The sequence below is a fragment of the Ischnura elegans genome, chromosome 13, assembly GCF_921293095.1.
Source record: "Ischnura elegans chromosome 13, ioIscEleg1.1, whole genome shotgun sequence".
Lineage (NCBI taxonomy): Eukaryota > Metazoa > Arthropoda > Insecta > Odonata > Coenagrionidae > Ischnura > Ischnura elegans.
This window is the reverse complement of record NC_060258.1, coordinates 14,895,277-14,914,834: the sequence shown is the minus strand read 5'-3', so window position 1 is coordinate 14,914,834 and position 19,558 is coordinate 14,895,277. Positions and strand designations below refer to the sequence as shown.

Genomic DNA, 19,558 nt, shown 5'->3' with positions numbered 1-19,558 from the left:
AACATAATTACGCATTTAATCACGGTAATGATCACAACTCAAGCCCATACTGACATTCACTTGGAAAAGCCAGAGTGAAACAACTTCTACTGCAATCCTTGAGTAGGCTTTCGCGGTGTGGTGAGGATTCAGCGTGGATGTTTTCGGGGTAACTACCGCGTAGATTCTGTGGATTGATTTGCGATCAGATTTTTCTGCAGAGATGAATCTATGTGGTAGTGACCCCGAAAACCTCCACGCTGAACTTCTACTGTTTTGCACAATTTTAACTACTTGGAAAAAAAGGATCATCCTTGTCCAAAACACCGAAAGAGTTGACTCTGCGATTGCCAGAGATACCGAGGGAAGATGACGACAACTTCAATACACACAATTGATTTGAGAGGCTGATACTTTGTGCAACTCCATTCTTAAGGAGAAAGAATACTTTTTAACTGAAATGAGAATATAAAATCTTAATCTTATATTTTTCGTGGAATAAGGAAGTATTACTTTTCCTTTTTATATGCGAAAGCTAAGAGAATTGCCGTCCAAGGCTGAGCGGGCGAGGCATATCGAGGGCCAGCGTAGTAAAGTGAATCTTCCGAGGTATTGCTACAGATTTTAATTATTGTTGCTATTCTATGCAGCAAAATGTTTTTATTATTACTGCTGTTTCTTGTTTTTATATATATTTCTATCATTCGGTGGAGGAAGACGTGAAATGGGAGCTTGAAAATTTTAAAAATACGTGAAAGTTTGCGAAAAAATGGCAAAATTGATAATTCTTAATGCGTTTTTACACAATAGGGTGGTTTCCTATTATTTTTTTATTGCTTTAATAGAAAGATTATTACTCCTGGAGTACGTATTTCACACTTTTAGATTTTTAAATGACAACATCTATTTTTCGCGATTAAATGAAAAGTGAAAATTTTCAAGCGCGCGAAAACGCGACGCTTAAGTATGAATGACGGGAAATATCTCCGTACGTCGTATTTCTGGTTCCCCCCCCCGCCCGGTGAGGTGACCTTGAGGCGAGGCTTAGCGCTGATACGTCGCAGGATGCTAGCGGATAGCTGAGTACCTTGCTGGATGGTAGTGCTTGGCTTAAAAAAGGCTTATTAATACCTTATCAAACGAAGAAAACTTTCCGAAATTAGCCAGTTTTAATAGGTGATTATTTAGACATGTTTCCCTGAGCTCTGTGCCTCATGCATGCATTGGTAACCTCAGACGATGTATAACTCCTATCCTCTCGTGTAGAAACTAGGTCCCTGTGACATCATGCGGAGTGGAATCGCATGGGCGCCAATCTGGCCTTTTTCAAATGAGGATAAAATTTGACCCTTGCCATTCGTCTAAACCGGTATTTCAAAAACCGAATAATTTGTGTATTATGAATACACTAATGGTGGGTAACGAATCGCAGTCAATGCCTTTCGTTTTCTTTGATGAAGGAAACTACCCTATTTACGGAGACTTATTCCCCCCAAATCTACCTCCTTACAGACCTACCTCCTTATATATTTTAGAATTTTGCACCCCTCAAAACCCTTTAAAAAATTTTAATGCTAAAATAATCGTTTTAATTCCTCCAAATGACTGAAAAGTGATAAAAATTGGAGGGGGCAGCTCCCCCAAAAATGGTGGGTGATGGGGAAAAACGGAGTTCATATTCGGATTTAGGAGGTCATTTTACAGTTGAAGCAGCAGGAATGGTGTCAGGGCCGATAATCATGCCGTCTAGTGTTATTTTGTTAGTATTGTGATAACGTTGTAAGTAATATATGTTATGCATTACCAATAGCCAATACTTTCCACAGCAAATACTTTAAATTCACCGCCTTGCTGGCTAAGGCAACCAACGGAAATTAACAAGTCCCGCATTTAAAATACACTCTCCCTCCGTGGCACAGCCGCTATTCGTTGTTGCCCCAAGGTATCTGTATACCTCTTCATAACCAAGAAAAATCTTCCTCGACATATTTCAACTGATACAGTGGGATGCCTCGACGATACTTCCTACCACAGAGTTCTGCTCCTACTACGCCAATGCTATTGTCAGAACACTAACCTCGCTGCATCGGCCATATTGTCAGTGCCTTCAGCGCTGCCATCGGTGATTTGAGTCTCGAATATCATTTTAATGATTAAATAATTCCTGGAGTATAGGTCCTGTAATGCAAGGCAGGGGCGCAGCTAGGAGGAGTTGAGGTGCAACTAATACCGGGGTGAGTGGGGGTGTGGTATACTCACCAGGATAAGTGGTAGTTACGAAATTAATAAATTGTGGAATTTTAAAGATAAATGGTTCAAAGTGGTGAGTTTTACGGCTTTCTGAGGGATATTTTATTCATCCTTACACTATTCTATTAGTAATAACAATCTAATTAAGTAAAACCGATTAAACGTAAAAATCTCTCTGAGCTCTGGGGGGGGTTTTATCCCCTAAAACCCCCCCCTCGCTGTGCCACTGATGCAAGGAGATTGTTGGCCAACATTTCGGTTTATTTAAAAACCTTGGTTCTATGATGGTTGCGGGTTCACGAAGTCTTAGTTTTGTGACCCAACACAGCGGGGCTTAGGCTGTACCTTCAAAATCGGTAGCAGGAACCCAGACCCTTCGTCTTCAGTGGCGCAGCAACGTTTTGGGGGTTAAAACCCCAGGCCTAGAGCTCAGAGAAATTTTTAAGTTTAGTCGATTTTACTTAATTTGATTGATATTACTAATAGAATAGTGTAAGGATGAATAAAATATCCCTCAGAAAGCCGTATAACTCACCATTTTGAGCCATTTATCTTTAAAATTCCGCAATTTATAAATCTCACACTTACCGCTTATCCAGGAGGGTATTCTAACCTCCCACACACCCCAGTATTAGTTGCACCTAAACCCCCCCCCCCCCCCCCAGCATTAATTCCTTGCTGCGCACCTGTTCGTTTTTCATTACCCCTCTTAGCGGTAAGGGACCTCGGTCATACAATTCTTCATTAAGTCAGTCTATGAAATAAATATTCGTCCCTTTCTCAAAATATATAAACTAAGAATTGAATTATTTGTCTTTAGAGCAGCGTTTACGATTTTAAACGAAATCCAACGATGTACAATTTAACTTATATCTAGATTTCAGTATAAACATCAACCTGGAAATTGTTGATGCATTAAATGCGATAATGCTGACAGTAGAGTTTTTTCAAAATTTGAAAATTACCATTCCTAGCTCTCAGCACACATACAGCGCAACACATACATTACTCACCATTTGCGTGACATCCAGGGGATCAACGCACGGGGATGATTCTGCGTTGGCAGCAAACTCCTCCTCTGCTCCGCAAGACCTGCTTTTCTCTTCTGTCTCATTCTTGATGCCAATGGTATCCTCCACGCTCCCCACCTACACATAATGACATCAGTTACATACCACTTTCGGTGAAATACAGTTAGAAAGCTTAACTTGGACCATTGATACATGTAATTCTGCCGGAGCTCCATAGGTTCACGTCATATATCATTTTAATGATTAAATAATTCCTGGAGTATAGGTAATATAATGCAAGGAGTTCCCAAGTAACATTGACCGTTGGGTCTCCGTTAGGGAACTGCAGGCATGGTTGCCTCATTGTAGGTGGATATGCCTACCCAATGGGGTGGTTTCCTATTATTTTCTTATTGCCTAAGTCAAAAGACTATTACTCCTGCAGTACGCATTTCATACTCTTAGATTTTCGAATGACCATATCTATTTTTCGTGATTAAACAAAAAGTGAAAAATTTCAATAGCGCAAAAATGCGATGTCTAAGTAGGAATGATGGGAAAAATCCATGTGACGTCATTCTGGTACCCCCTGCCACAAGTGAGGTGACCTTAGGGTGAAGCTTTGAGCGCATGTTACGATGCAGGATGCTAGCAGGTAGCAGAGTACCCTGCTATCAGGTAGTGCTTGGCTTAAACAAAAATTATTTATACCTTATCAAACGAAGAAAACTTTCCGACCTTAAGCAATTTTAATAGGTGATTATCAAGAGACGTTTCCCTGAGCTCTGTGCCTCATGCATGCATTGGTTATCTCAGACGATGTAAAACTCCTATCTACTCGTATAGAAACTAGGTCCCTGTGACGTCACGTGGAGTGGAATCGCATGGGTGCCAATCTGGACTTTTTCAAATGCGGCTAAAATTAACCATTGCCATTCGTCTAAACCGGTATTTCAAAAACCAAATAATTTGGGTATTATGAATACACTAATGGTGGGTAACGAATCGCAATCAATGCCTTTCGTTTTCTTTGATGAAAGAAACCACCCTATTCCACTGTTGGCCCAAAGCAGACATCTTACATCTCCATTCATAGGGAGTTAGAGGTAAAGATTCTTCTATTTTCCTTATCCCTTTCAAGTGAGAAGCTGAATTAAATTTAATTCTATCAAAAAGATATGCCTGACCATATGACGTGATATGCATAATGACATCAGTTACATACCACTATCAATGAAATACAGGTAGAAAGCTGAACTTTGAACATTCATATGTAATAATGTATATGTATCAGGATTAATAAAATATCCCTCAGAAAGCCGTCAAACTCACCATTTTGAGCCATTTATCTTTAAAATTCCTCAATTTATTAATCTCGCACTTACCGCTTATCCAGGAGGGTATTCTAACCTCCCACACACCCCGGTATTAGTTGCACCTAAACCCCCCCCCAGCATTAATTCCTTGCTGCGCACCTGTTCGTCTTTCATTACACCTCTTAGCGGTAAGGGACCTCGGTCATACAATTCTTCATTAAGTCAGTCTATGAAATAAATATTCGTCCCTTTCTCAAAATATATAAACTATGAATTGAATTATTTGTCTTTTGAGCAGCGTTTACGATTTTAAACGAAATCCAACGATGTACAATTTAACTTATATCTAGATTTTAGTATAAACATCAACGTGGAAATTGTTGCTGCATTAAATGCGATAATGCTGACGGTAGAGTTTCGTTCAAAATTTGAAAATTACCATTCCTAGCTCTCAGCACACATACAGCGCAACACATACATTACTCACCATTTGCGTGACATCCAGGGGATCAACGCACGGGGATGATTCTGCGTTGGCAGCAAACTCCTCCTCTGCTCCGCAAGACCTGTTTTTCTCTTCTGTCTCATTCTTGATGCCAATGGTATCCTCCACGCTCCCCACCTACACATAATCACATCAGTTACATACCACTTTCGGTGAAATACAGGTAGAAAGCTTAACTTGGACCATTGATATATGTAATTCTGCCGGAGCTCCACAGGGTCACTTTATATATCATTTTAATGATTAAACAATTCCTGGAGTGTAATTCATATAATGCAAGGAGATTGTTTGCCAACATTTCGGTTTATTTAAAAACCTTCATCAGAGCTTAGTTTTGCACATATTTGTTAATTGATTTGTTAATATCTTTTTACTCATTGTTTATTCGACTACTACGATGAATAATCAAACATTGATCAAAAGTAAACGATTAGCTTCTACCGTCGAAATGTTGAAGAAAAACACTCAAAAACCAGGAGATGTCTTCCTCATTTCGTCATGGGCAAAATATTTGATTGGTGCATTTCATTGTGTGTTTTATAGAGAGAACAACCTTCTTCACATTACAAATAGCTTTTAAAAATTGAAGTTGCCCATTCGTTGATTTTTAAAATGACCAAATGGAAGATTTCAATTTCTGACGTGTAGAAAAGTACATGGATAACGAAGCTACATATGCTATAAGATAAAAATATTTTCAAACTTTTCGCGCAAGGAAATGTTTACATTGTTCCTCTCACTTAAAATAAACCAAAAAGACGATAATTGCCATGTCAGCAGTGTGCATTGCAGTGGGGCACGATCACGTTAAAACAATGATTAATAGGTTCAACAGATTCAGGCTTCAATTGGTGGAAGTAAGACACATTTAAATAAACAAAAGTTTGTAGCACTTTTCCAAAAAAATTTGAATAGCGTTCCCGACGAGGGATTTGGAAAAAAAATTATTTCCTTTTCCTGCGCTCAATATTCAATATAAAAATTATAATCTTGGAGTGTGGGTCTTTAAATTGAAATGTAAACTTTGCCGACATTTCCGTTTATTTACAAACCGTTATCAGAGCTTAAAATGAAATTGAGCATATAATTTTGATGCATAGGCATGTTAAAGGGCTACATAAATGTTTTTTTATTACGGTAACATAATAAAAAAGAAACATTCACTTGTACATTAACAAAAAAGAAGATTACATAGTCTAATTCTATAGAATTTTATATATATTTTTTGCAATGTTTATTAATGGTAACTAAGGTTCACGGTTCCCTGTCAATTTTTGTTAATTACATAATAAAATGTGCGTAAGTTGTAACGTTACGTCGTAAAATCTGGTTGATTTTTCACGTAAGTCCAGACAAGGGAAATACTCCAACCGTCGGTCACATGCTGGATCAGGGTAAGACTCCACAAACAAGAAAAACAGCTCACAAGAAAAAGGTAGCCAAAAACAATTTACGAGTTATTACCGTACGATATCTATTCAAAGTAGAGTATTCAAAAAATCAGAAGTATTACAGAAAACAATGATAGTAAATTCATGATCCCAAGGAAACATTACCAGCAGAAAATTGCTCTAAAAATCTCATGGCTCACAAGACATGTGACTCCCAGCAGGTCTCGACCAGAAAGAGGGCTTGCCTATGCAAGGCGAGACAGCATTTGAGGGGAGGGCTTCTTCCAGGGAGTGGAGGGGTAGCCAGGCGAATTCAACAACCGCCCACTGATGCGTCACTGCCCCTGCAGAAACGGCCGCTCCACAAAACACCATTCCCTGGTTTTGAGACAACAGCCAGCACCCAGAATTTTCCCCCTCAACTTCTGGGTTGAGACATCAGAGGAATCGTTCATTGGAACACATGGAGGGGAAGGAGATACTGGGGTGAGGTGTTGGAGGGAGAGAGAGTTTGTGATAGGACAATGGTAAAACTTCTCACTCCAAGTGCAATACTAAGGCCTTAGCACCGATTTCCCCTTGCTTGCCAAGGAGAAGTATTTCTCCGCAGTAGTCCTATATAAGTCTTGCATTGCAGGTAGGTTGGTTCGGGGTTGGTTCGGGGTTGTTTCGGGGCTGATTCCAGAGGCTGAGTTTCCAGAGGCAGGGTTTTCAGAGACAGGATTTTCCAGAGACAGGATTTTGCAGAGACAGGATTTTGCTACAGGCCTTTTGCGCGAAAAATCCTTTGCGCGAAAAAACCTTAGCGCGAAAAGTTCTTGGCGGGAGAAGTTCTGCGGATAAGTTCGGAGGAAGTTCGAGGAAGTTCGAGGAATTTCTGGGGGGGGGGGGTACCAGAAATTTTTTGGGGGGGGGGACACTAAAAAATGCCACATCCTCTGTGGGAAAATGACCACAAAAATTGCTTGAACTTGTGGACAAAGACACGTCCACCAAGAACTGATTAATGCCTAGAAAACTTATCGAGGCATCACAGGTCCACTGGTTTTCACTGGATGAACCCCCACTGTTTAACCCCCATGAATTTCACAAAAACCATTATTCAGTGGTTAGAATTGAACTGAATATAAAAAGTTTATTGATTGAGACAATAGTATTCAAGAAATATCACTCAAAAATAGTTTTGACAAGAACATACAATTTTATCACTCTGTAAATAATAACCTCAGAAGTGATGTTTGGAATTCAACAGAATTCTTAAGTGAGTAACATGACATAATTACAAGAGTGAGACAAGAAATATTGCTGAATTGATATAGAGTAGATTATTTAGTATTACATAGCAAGAAAATGAAATTAATAATCAATATGTCATAATGTGATGCTTGTTTCGGTGAACAGTGAATCAAAATTACAAATAATTATCATCAGCGACCAGAAGGAACTGGGAAGATTTTTATTGGTATAACACCAGGATATCTTTACCAAACTCAAATGTTCCTTTTCTCATCAGAGATATTTTGTGGTTTTTTTTTAAAACCAAGTAAAGCAATACAATAACCAACCACTTAGTAAATGGGCAAGATTGGGTTGGTGAAGCAGTTGGGTTCATCAGAACCCTGGGTTGTCCCATTAGTTGGGTTCAACCACCTTATCAAAAATCAACGATTGACAAAAATGGGTTTTAACTTCTACCCAAAATTCATATTGCAACCCAAGAGAAAGTTAGGGTCGACCAACAAAATATATACCCCATATTATATAATCATTAAGTACAAGTTTATTCAAAAATACGGTTATTCACTAAATAATTATTAGTTATCAAAATACCAGCAAAAATATTCAGCATAATATGTGTCTCACTTAATTAATATACATTGGCATTAGTATTTCTCCCATTTAAACCCTCCATGTTTGTAAATATTATCAGTCCATAATTAATTATCAATAAAGAATCCTCCAAAATTCAACAAGATTACGTAAATGACAAATAGATTGCACTAAATTCCTCGATTTTCCAATAATTATTAATATTTACAAGGCATATGGTATTCATGTCAGCTATTGAACAAGTACTGACTAAATTTAATCAAGATGTGTATATATATCTCTCAGTATTAATTAAACAAGTCAAAAAAGAATCATAGGCGATGCTAACAAAATGAGAACTGCATATTGCATCAACAAAAGAAATCACTCTAAATTTCACTCTTCAATTAACAATAGAAATGAGAGCTACATGCTGGTTGCGACAAGATGAAAGTTCATACTTGTCGGGCGATGAAGGTCGCAACTCAACGCCAAAAGCCACACTAAAACACAGTAGGCAGTCTTAAGATCAGCTGATCAATTCAATCACTCAGCCATCGATAGAATATTGAACACTGCAAAATCACGACACTTATCACTGTCCAGAATTGTGAGAATGTCCATAAAGTCTTGGTGGAGGAAAGGTGACACAAAACACAATTGAATCTTAATAACTGGGGCCACCTCCACAGCTTATCTGGAAACGAGCCATCTCGGGGATTTCCCCCCAAGTTAATCTCCCGTCCTCTCCCTCCAAGCACCCATAATTCCTCCACCTTACCCCATCTCACAATCACAGTAGACCAACACTAAATTACATGAGTGAATTAAGCAGATGAGAATAAGCAAGTACAATACAATATTTCAGAACAATTTCAATTACAAGCATAGAAATAGACTTATTATTCATTAATCAAAACAATATTAATAGGAATCAATAGAAATACAACACCGAAATCAAGCATCAAATAGTATTTGAGAGAGCAAACATTAGCATTCATTGAAAAAAAAAAAGAATAAAAAAAAATCAATGATATTTCTCTCCTTTTAATTACTGGAATTAGCAATGCCACCATGATATGCCTTTAAATGAGAAACATGACAAATTTTCTCTTTCCCAGGAGAAACTTCCAGAATAACTGTTACAGGAGAGAGATACTTTTTAAGGACGAAAGGTCCATTCCACAGAGGTTCCAGTTTTGCCATTTTCTGTTCACCTTTAGAACTGACAGGATGGTTTTTGCAGAGAACAAGATCTCCCACACAGAAAGTGATTTGGGAGTGAGATTTATTATAGGATTCTTTATACCTGTTTCTGGCCTTTTTTAAATTAGCAATAACATGATTCAGACATGCTTGTCTGTCATTATCGCTGAGATCATTCTCGAATAAAGATTTTGGAATGTCCCACTGATTAATTAAAGGATGCTTAAGTTCTCTGCCGAAAATTATTTTGGCAGGAGAATATCCACTGCTCTCATGAGAGGCAGTGTTCAGGGCAAAATTTAAGTCAGCCAGCATAGTGTCCCACATATGGTGAGCATTATTGCACAAAATAGCAAGTGCAGATTTTAGATTTCTATGCAATCTCTCTACCTGATTAGAACAGGGATAGTATGGAGAAACAAAAATTTGCTTAACCCCCAGTTGCAAACACATCTCCTTAACGGCATGAGATTTGAAAACTTGTGCATTATCAGAAACCAAATATTTTGGAAAACCGAATTTTGGAAACACTCTTTGAGTGAGTATTGAAACAACCGAACCGGCCGTAGCCTTGCGAACTGGCTCAAGAAAACAAAACTTAGAAAATCCATCAATAAGAGAAAGTACATATTGGTGTCCACCTTTAGTCAGAGGTAAAGGACCCACAAAGTCAATATAAAGTCTTTCCCAAACATCAGAAGGATTGTGCGACGATAGCATGCCAGGAGGTGGAGCATTTCTGGGTTTACAAGTTTGACACAGATGGCATTTTCTGACCATGTCATAAACCTCTCTTTTCATATCCTTCCACCAAAAGTGTCTGCTAATCTTATCATAAGTTTTAGCCATGCCCAAGTGAGCAGACATACTAGAGCAGTGAAAATATTGAAAAATCATAGGCCTCAAGACCGTAGGCAAAACAGCTCTTCCTCGCTTAATTTTAGAATTCCCATAACATAATAGCTGTCCCTTCAGAAAATAGTTTTTGTCGTTCAAGGAATTATTATTAATCTGATTGAAAATATCCTTTAGAACGAGATCAGTTTCTTGGTGTTTTCGAATGTCGACAAATGACAAAGGCAATTTATGTAACACACAAGAATAAGGAACAGCTGACTCCTTATGAGTGTTAGATTCCACATCAGATTGACTATTTGTAGATGAGAATGGCTCAATGCGAGAAAGACAATCTGCGACAGAATTAGCTGATCCTCGAACATGATGCACAATGAATTTATAAGAGGATAATTTAAGAACCATCCGGCCTAATTTGCCCAACTGCTTAGGATGAGAGAAAAGCCATGTCAAGGCACCATTATCAGTGTACAAGTGAAATGGTTTTACTTGTAAGTAAACACTGAATTTTTGAATTCCAAAATGAATTGCGTGACACTCCAATTCATAAGAAGAAAATTTACGTTCATGTTCCAAGAGTGCCTTACTAGCGAAAGCCACAGGGACAAAATCACCATTTACTTTGTGATTCAAAACGGCACCAACCGCCAAATTACTGGCATCGACAAATAAATGAAATTCCTCGTCAAATCGAGGGAAAGATAACACTGGTGGATTGGTGAGAGCTTTCTTCAACTGGCAGAAAGCCTCATTTTCAACGGCTGTCCATTGAAAAGGAACATTTTTACGTTTCAAGCGATTCAGTGGCATAGAGATTTCAGAATACCTTGGAATAAACTTGCAGTAAAACCCACAAAGTCCAATGAATCTGGCCACTTCCTTCACATTTCTGGGAACTGGGAATTGTTCAATTGGTCTCACTCTCTCAGGATCAACTTGCAAGGTTCCATTTGTGATGAGATGGCCCAGAAAAGTGAGTGATTCCACACCAAGCTTAACCTTGTCCTCGCACACCGTCAAACCGGCACTGCGTAGTTTGTTGAGGACAGCATTAACATGAGATACATGGTCTTCAGCAGACTTGGAATAGATACACAAGTCATCAATATATGGGTAGACACATGAATATTTCAAATCGCCCAATACTTCATTAATGAGACGAGTGAATATTTGAGGAGAATTTACAAAACCAAATGGCAATCTATTATATTGGTACACTCCGAACGGCGTCACAAAAGCAGTTAATTTCTTAGAATTCTCAGATAATGGTATTTGATGAAAGGCAGAATTGAGATCAAGAACAGTAAAATATTTTGCATCAGCAAGATATTGGAATGCATGTTCAACAGAAGGTGTAGGATAACCGTCTGATTTAACAACTTTGTTCAACTTACGGTAATCAACCACTAATCTTTCAGACCCATCCTTTTTAGGTACTAGAAAAGCTGGCGAACACCAGTTTGAATTGGAAACCTCAATCACTTTCTTATCAAGTAAAGATTGGATGTGCTTCTTCATTAAATTTGCCTTTGGAGGTGACAATGAATAAGGATGGGATCGAATCGGAGTAGAATCTAGCAGTTCAATTTCGTAGGTCATAACAGATGTGACCCCCAATTCTTGAGAAATCACATCAGGATACTTTGACAATAAACCCTTCAACTTATCACACAGCGTGAATTCAGTGGACGACAGAACATGTGATTCGGATGAGTTACTAACTGGCGCCGATTTAAACGCTTCGCAATTGTCCGTAAAAGAAAAAAGAGAATTCGGGGCAATTTCAAAACTGACGTTCGCCGGACGAATAATCATCTTTGAATTACAAATGAAATCCACACCCAGTAACACGGGAAACGGGATTTTAGCTAGATAAAACACGTGGTTCCAAGAAAACTTGCCTATTTGAACCTTGAGTGAGACAGAGGAATTAATATGAAAAGGCTGCCCCGACACAGTGATTAAATCGACGTCAACATTCTTACGAATAACCTTTCTCCGGCAACATTTCAGAGAAGCAAAGAAATCTTCATCACACAGTGAAACTGAACACCCAGTGTCAATTAAAGCCTGGCATGGCATAGAATGAAGATTAATCGATAATATTGGCAATCGAGTCGAACACTTGTCACGGACGCTCATCAAACTCACGGCAGGCTGAGTAAAGCGTCGTCTTTTGCGACACTCGTTCACTTTGTGGCCAGGTTTATGACAGTAAGAACAATTAATAGGAAAAGAAACTTCCCTAGGCGCACTGGAAGAGGCAACAGAAGACGGATTCCTAGAGATACGATGGAAAGTGTTGGAATATTCAGCACAGTCCATTAAATGTTTAGAAGCCTGCGTGATAACAGAGTCCAATTCTACAAATGTGTTAGGCTGATTTGAGAACATAATTGCAGATTTTGTTAAAGGATTTAACCCTTGAATAATGAGTCGCACAATAGAAGACTCGGAATACTGCAAACCCAGCACCTGAGTGGCATTACGCACAGAACACACGAAATCGTGGGGCGTTTCGCGAGGGAACTGAAATCTTTTAACTTTCGTAGTGATCAAACGATCAAACTCTCTGTCACTAACAATTCTAGCCCAAACTTTTTCTGTGATTTGAGACCATGCGAGATTCAAGTTTAACATAGACAACCAAAAATGACGAGAGCTGGCAGGTAGTTTAGATACTACAAGGTACAATAACGTTGACAGAGGAACCAAGGACAAAGAAACGATTTCATTAACTTTTAACATGAAATTAAACCAATTCTCACTGTTTGACACTTCAAATGGCGGAAAATCACTGAGTAATTGTTTGACAATCACTAACCCTTCAGAAACTGGCAATGTCTGAGAAGCAGACATTTCGTGAGAGACGTGAAAATCACTGCTTTCCTCGTGCGTTGGGCGAGGTGGAACCACTTCTAAAGAAGATTCCCGTTCATTATTAGAAACTTCACTTCCTACGGACACATTAGCCGTACCCCTGGCCTTACGATCCTCGCCCGTGGTTAAATAAGTTTTTTCGTACGGGTTGTCAGTATTACCTCCAGGCATTTTGAGAAGTGAAGTGACGACAACGAGAAAAAGAGAGAGAAAGAGCGAGAAATAAAACTATCTATCTCTGCTGGAAGAGTCCAATCACCAAAAATAGTGCGAGAATAACGAGCTGCTATCCAAATTATCAAGAACATTACGAGCATTACGAACATTAATGTCAAATGGCATAGGACCACGAGGAAAAGTCGGCAACACTAGTCACGTAATCCCACACGAACCAAAAAGCACTTAATGGAACATAAAATAACTCACTTTTAAGAGGAGAAACAACCAGAAACTGCAAAAAGTGGAGAAATAGTGGAGAATTGTCACCATTGTCCAGTACTCGGAGACCTCGACGAAAGGACAGGAAATCGAACCTCAGCTCTGCTACCAATATGTAACGTTACGTCGTAAAATCTGGTTGATTTTTCACGTAAGTCCAGACAAGGGAAATACTCCAACCGTCGGTCACATGCTGGATCAGGGTAAGACTCCACAAACAAGAAAAACAGCTCACAAGAAAAAGGTAGCCAAAAACAATTTACGAGTTATTACCGTACGATATCTATTCAAAGTAGAGTATTCAAAAAATCAGAAGTATTACAGAAAACAATGATAGTAAATTCATGATCCCAAGGAAACATTACCAGCAGAAAATTGCTCTAAAAATCTCATGGCTCACAAGACATGTGACTCCCAGCAGGTCTCGACCAGAAAGAGGGCTTGCCTATGCAAGGCGAGACAGCATTTGAGGGGAGGGCTTCTTCCAGGGAGTGGAGGGGTAGCCAGGCGAATTCAACAACCGCCCACTGATGCGTCACTGCCCCTGCAGAAACGGCCGCTCCACAAAACACCATTCCCTGGTTTTGAGACAACAGCCAGCACCCAGAATTTTCCCCCTCAACTTCTGGGTTGAGACATCAGAGGAATCGTTCATTGGAACACATGGAGGGGAAGGAGATACTGGGGTGAGGTGTTGGAGGGAGAGAGAGTTTGTGATAGGACAATGGTAAAACTTCTCACTCCAAGTGCAATACTAAGGCCTTAGCACCGATTTCCCCTTGCTTGCCAAGGAGAAGTATTTCTCCGCAGTAGTCCTATATAAGTCTTGCATTGCAGGTAGGTTGGTTCGGGGTTGTTTCGGGGCTGATTCCAGAGGCTGAGTTTCCAGAGGCAGGGTTTTCAGAGACAGGATTTTCCAGAGACAGGATTTTGCAGAGACAGGATTTTGCTACAGGCCTTTTGCGCGAAAAATCCTTTGCGCGAAAAAACCTTAGCGCGAAAAGTTCTTGGCGGGAGAAGTTCTGCGGATAAGTTCGGAGGAAGTTCGAGGAAGTTCGAGGAATTTCTGGGGGGGGGGGTACCAGAAATTTTTTGGGGGGGGGGGACACTAAAAAATGCCACAAAGTAATCAATGTCAATCTTATGTCACAACTATTTTTAGTTTTGGAAATATGTAATGATGTAAGTTCAACAGATTCAGGCTTCAATTGGTGGAAGTTAGACATATTTAAGTAAATGAAAGGTCGTAGCACTTTTCCACAAGAATTTTTAATGCGTACAACGCGTTTCAGCTCACTGAGCCATCATCTGGTCCAGATGATGGCTCAGTGAGCCGAAACGCGTTGTACGCATTAAAAATTCTTGTGGAAAAGTGCTACGACCTTTCATTTACTTAAATATGTAATGATGTCTTAAAATAATCTTCACATTAAATTATTTTCAATGTCTAAAATAGATATAGTTTTATTTTTTTGGGGGAACTGGGAGTCTTGACGGGTGTCGAGAAATCTCGAAGGGACGAGACTGCAAAACATGGGAGGATTTTGGATGTTTGAAGAAGGGGGTGGTAACAGCTGCGTACAGAGTAGAGACAGTGGGAAAAGATACAACTACGAGATGTGGGGAACCCACAATGGAAAGAGGGCTCAGGGGATTTATTGTTGTAGTCCAATAAACAAAGAGTAGAACGACATATGACATGACCCTATAGAGCTTCGGCAGAATTTCATAAAAATACTTTAAGTGCAGCTTCATACCTTTCTTGCCCCGATTGTAGGTGTCTTTTTTTTAAGGTAGCACCGTTTTGAAATATATAAAAAATAGCCAGTAAACTTTTAGTAACAATTTCATTCTTGATGATACAGATTTTTACGGATGATAACGCCTTGATGGAAGCTGAACATGATACAGTGAAAATAATGAAGAGAAATAACAGGGCTCCCTTTGTGACTACATTACAAAATTCACGGTTTTGTCTCCAGGTTTTCACGGTTTAAGTGTCATCAAATTCACGGTGTGTAGATAAGGCATTTTAGGAAGTGATGTTGATCACACAACAATCACCGGCCACACGTTAATTAAAAATTTAACAAACACAACAGATGCCTTGGATGCAAACGCAGCAATGACATTGCTATCTCTCATGACGTCACCTATCGTTAGCAAAATTCATGTCCGGCTAAAAGGATGTGAGAGGGAAGGTGGAGAGAGCAGGGAAGTGAAGAAGTAGTGCCTGATTTCTTGCCGGGGTTAACGTCTTCCAACCGCAGCGTCAATGTGCTGTCATGGCACACGGACCATTTTGAATACACGCATGCAGATAAATGCGAGGACAGTAGGGTGGTCCTTATTTTTTAAGTTTTTGAGTTTCTTTTGGGACGCCCCCCAGTTTTGTTCCATTTGGTGAGAAAATAAACTACGAAAATTATTTTTGCAATTGGATGCCGGGAAAACATGCCGCATCGCACTTAAAGTTTTCAAATTTTGGTATTTTCGGGTGTCTTGCGGACATAAGTGGAGATGATGTCACTATCGGATTATTCTATCACTTTTTTGTCTTCTACAATGACTTGTTAGACATTTGCAGAGTATCACCTCAGATTTATTTAATTTCTGTCCTTTGGTTCCCGAGATATCGCACCAAGAGTGCGCGCACACCACCCCAGTCAGACAATTTGGGTGCCCTGTGCCCTCACCAAACCTTCCTTTCTCCTCCTGCAATCCTACCCTCATTAGCCCTTTGGTTCCTCACCTACTTCTCCCTCTGTCGGTGGAAGATCCATTAAAAACTGGAAAAAATCTACCAAACCTAAGCCCTGTCCTCCGCCACTTATCAATTAACTTTTGACTAACCCCACCTTTCTTTGGTGCAAAGAAATAAAATCTCATAAGTTGAAACCCAGAGCTTTTACTATGGCAAAGAAAAACATGCAAGGAGAAGCACCTCCATTGACTATTCAGGGGGTTAGCTTGATACTCTGAATTTAGATAGAAGCACTTAGATATAAGATTTAGATATTTTGAATAAACCACTGCTAAAGCAAAAAAAACTCCTCTTTTAATAGCTTTCCATAGTAATTTAAGCGAGACTAACCACGGTGATGTCATTGTCACCCACAAGGGACTCCGTAAAGTTATAAAAGTGGCTATAGTAAACACTCGATTATACGAAGTCAGTGGGACCGGAAGATTGACACTTTGTAAAATCGAGTTTCGTAATTTCAAAATATTTCGTAAAATCGAAACATTGTATAATCGGATAGCGCCATGTATTTTCCATATGCTTTTCACCGGGACTGCACTATCACTTCGTATCATCGAAAACTTTGTAAAATCGTACTTCGTATAATCGAGAGTTTATTGTAGCCACATTTATAACTTTACGGAGTCCCTTGTGGATGACAATGACATCACCGGTGTATGTATCATGTAGTTCTGGTATACTTAAATTATTAATGCTTTCACAGCTGTTCAATATTCGAAAACCTTCTCACATGCGTCGAAAAGGATAAAATGCATTTAGTTGGGCCATGGAGCAGGTACTTACAGGATGGGCGTGGTACATCCTCCAAACCCTTTCCTCGACAAGCTCACCCTAGCTAGCCTGCCTCATTGACCCTCTGAGCGGGGGGGCCTCCCTCTGACTCTGCAACTTGAAAATCAACCAATCAATCCGATCGTCAAAAAAAGATTGTTTGCATTTTATTTCTGCCAATCAAGCAATCAAGTACGTCTTTGAACCGTGTTTCTGCGATGAAAAATAACCATTTTATTTACTTTGCTAAAAATGTGGCTGCGGACCACCGGAAATTAGCCATTTTAGCAAAGTCTACAAAATCGTTATTTCTCACCCCAGAAACACGGTTCAAAGACGCACTTGATAGCTTGATTGGCAGGAGTGCGATGCAAACAATCATTTTTTGATGATCGAATTGATTGATAGATTTTCAAATGCAGTCAGAGCGGTCTCGGAGGGTTGAAGAGAGGGGCCAGCGAGGGTGAGCTCGTGAAGGAAAGGGTTAGTGACCCTTCGAAGTGCTTCAGCAAAAGTGCATGGCAGGTAGGGAGAAAAAGTACGTTCACAGCAGCCTGCCGTGCGAACGTACCGGGTACGTTCACAGCACTGAAAGGGTTAAAAACCAATTGATTGGGACACCTTTTTTCCACATCCATTCCGCATTGGGACCCACCTTGTCCGCTGGGCAGCGTGCCCAACTCTCAACGTACACAGTGGTGCCCTCACTCTTGCGTTCATCCTCCGTAGTCGAACAATCCGCACCAGCCTCTCTCCTGCATTTGTCAACGTACGCAACACCAGCCTGGATGGAAAAAGAATTGCCAATGAACACAGTGTGCGCACTTTTGTTTGTAAAAGCCTGAAGAATCTGGGAGCATATTCTGGCCCCATTGAGGGAATTAAATTTAAGTGACCGCACAGGTAACTCCTGATTATCAGCGATTTAGATAAGGAAAGGTGGCATGAATAATCTGAAACACGTATATTCCAAATATTCACTATTACAGTAAAACCTCTTTACATCGTAATGGAGGGGACCAAGATTTGGGCAATTTGATGTATGGAGGTTCTCTATAGAGAGGTTTTAGTGATAGGCACCATTTTTTCATATCCTTTGGAAATTAAAGGTGCTACTGTCTTTTAAACCATTAAATTTATGTGTTTAAACAAACATGCATGCATTAGTGAGCATATATTTATCATTTAATAATTTCAGAAAGCGAGAGCTATCGCATGATTTTTACCATGATTCTAGAGAAAACAATGTTATCTCTCTTGATTCAACATTCACTTAAAATGATTAGGATAGTTGGATACCTTTTTATGTTATCTATTGTTAGGTATTCTCTAGTACGGAACAAAATGGCCACAACCAATGGGTAACATGAAAATTACAGCATATTAAAGGTGTATAAGAAAAATAACAAAGGTGAAGCATTTATTGCTGATAATAATTTCATTCTATGTATGTAATCACAACTGCATTAACGGTCCCTAGTTGTCTCGGTACAATTTGCGTAGGTAGTTGGGCTGTCTTGGGGGTATCTCCTTGGCATGATAAGTGGAGGTTTTACGATATAGAGAGGTTCACTGCATAAGAGGTTTGCCTATACTTTTACATGTAAATCTGACGGGACCGAAGGGGTGGTATGAAGTATGGACGTTTATGATATAAAGAGGTCCACTACGTAGAGGTTTTACTGTATTTCATAACTAGCGAGAGTTGCACGGGAAGGATAGTACCCACTGGGGTGGGAAACATAGAAAAGGGAATTCGTGGTCACATGGCACGATTTTTAGGTAAAAGAAGAAAGCAGGTATGATCATGGTATACATATGTAACAGAAAACATTGAAAAAATATTTCCATGTACCACCCATGGGATCAGCTTACACCCTGGTCTACACCTTTGATCGTTATGTGTGTCTGTACGGGCTTAGATCAATTATGTCCTGTGAATGCATACCCCAGCACCAAGATATTCACCAATATTATACAGTGGAACCTCGTTAAAGCGAGTACGGGCTATAGCGACACCCCCGCTATTACGAGAGATAGCCGATGCACCGTCAATTGACCCTAAAATAAGCTAGTTAAAGAATTCGTTTTTACGAGACCCTTTCGGTGTTGGCTCTCGCCATAGCGAGGGTTTTACCGCCGGAAGACTTTCATGAAGACTCCTTAACCTCTGTAATTGCTAGCGATCTGTTAGAAATGAAGTTAATGGAGTGCTCAGTCTCAAATTTATGTGGTAAACTGTCGTTCGATAAATATGATGATGACGAAACAATGCTTTGCATGATTTTTATTCAGTGCGGCGCTTATAAATTGTTTGAATAGTTAGTCGTTATTTGAGTAAGGAAATTTAGTGATGCAAAAAAACATCGCCTTTCGTCTGGATT

General features: G+C 39.6%; 1 protein-coding gene across 1 annotated transcript in view; it reads right to left on the bottom strand.

The window, feature by feature from the left end:
* Positions 1–19,558, bottom strand: part of LOC124170036 (zinc finger protein 845-like) — a 219,248-nt gene that overhangs the window by 10,854 nt on the left and 188,836 nt on the right. The window contains exons 8-9 of the mRNA XM_046548722.1: positions 5,043–5,177; positions 3,243–3,377 (exon numbers count right to left, since the gene is read on the bottom strand). Of these exons, the coding sequence (XP_046404678.1) occupies positions 3,243–3,377; positions 5,043–5,177 (270 nt within the window). The remainder of the gene's footprint in view (positions 1–3,242; positions 3,378–5,042; positions 5,178–19,558) is intronic.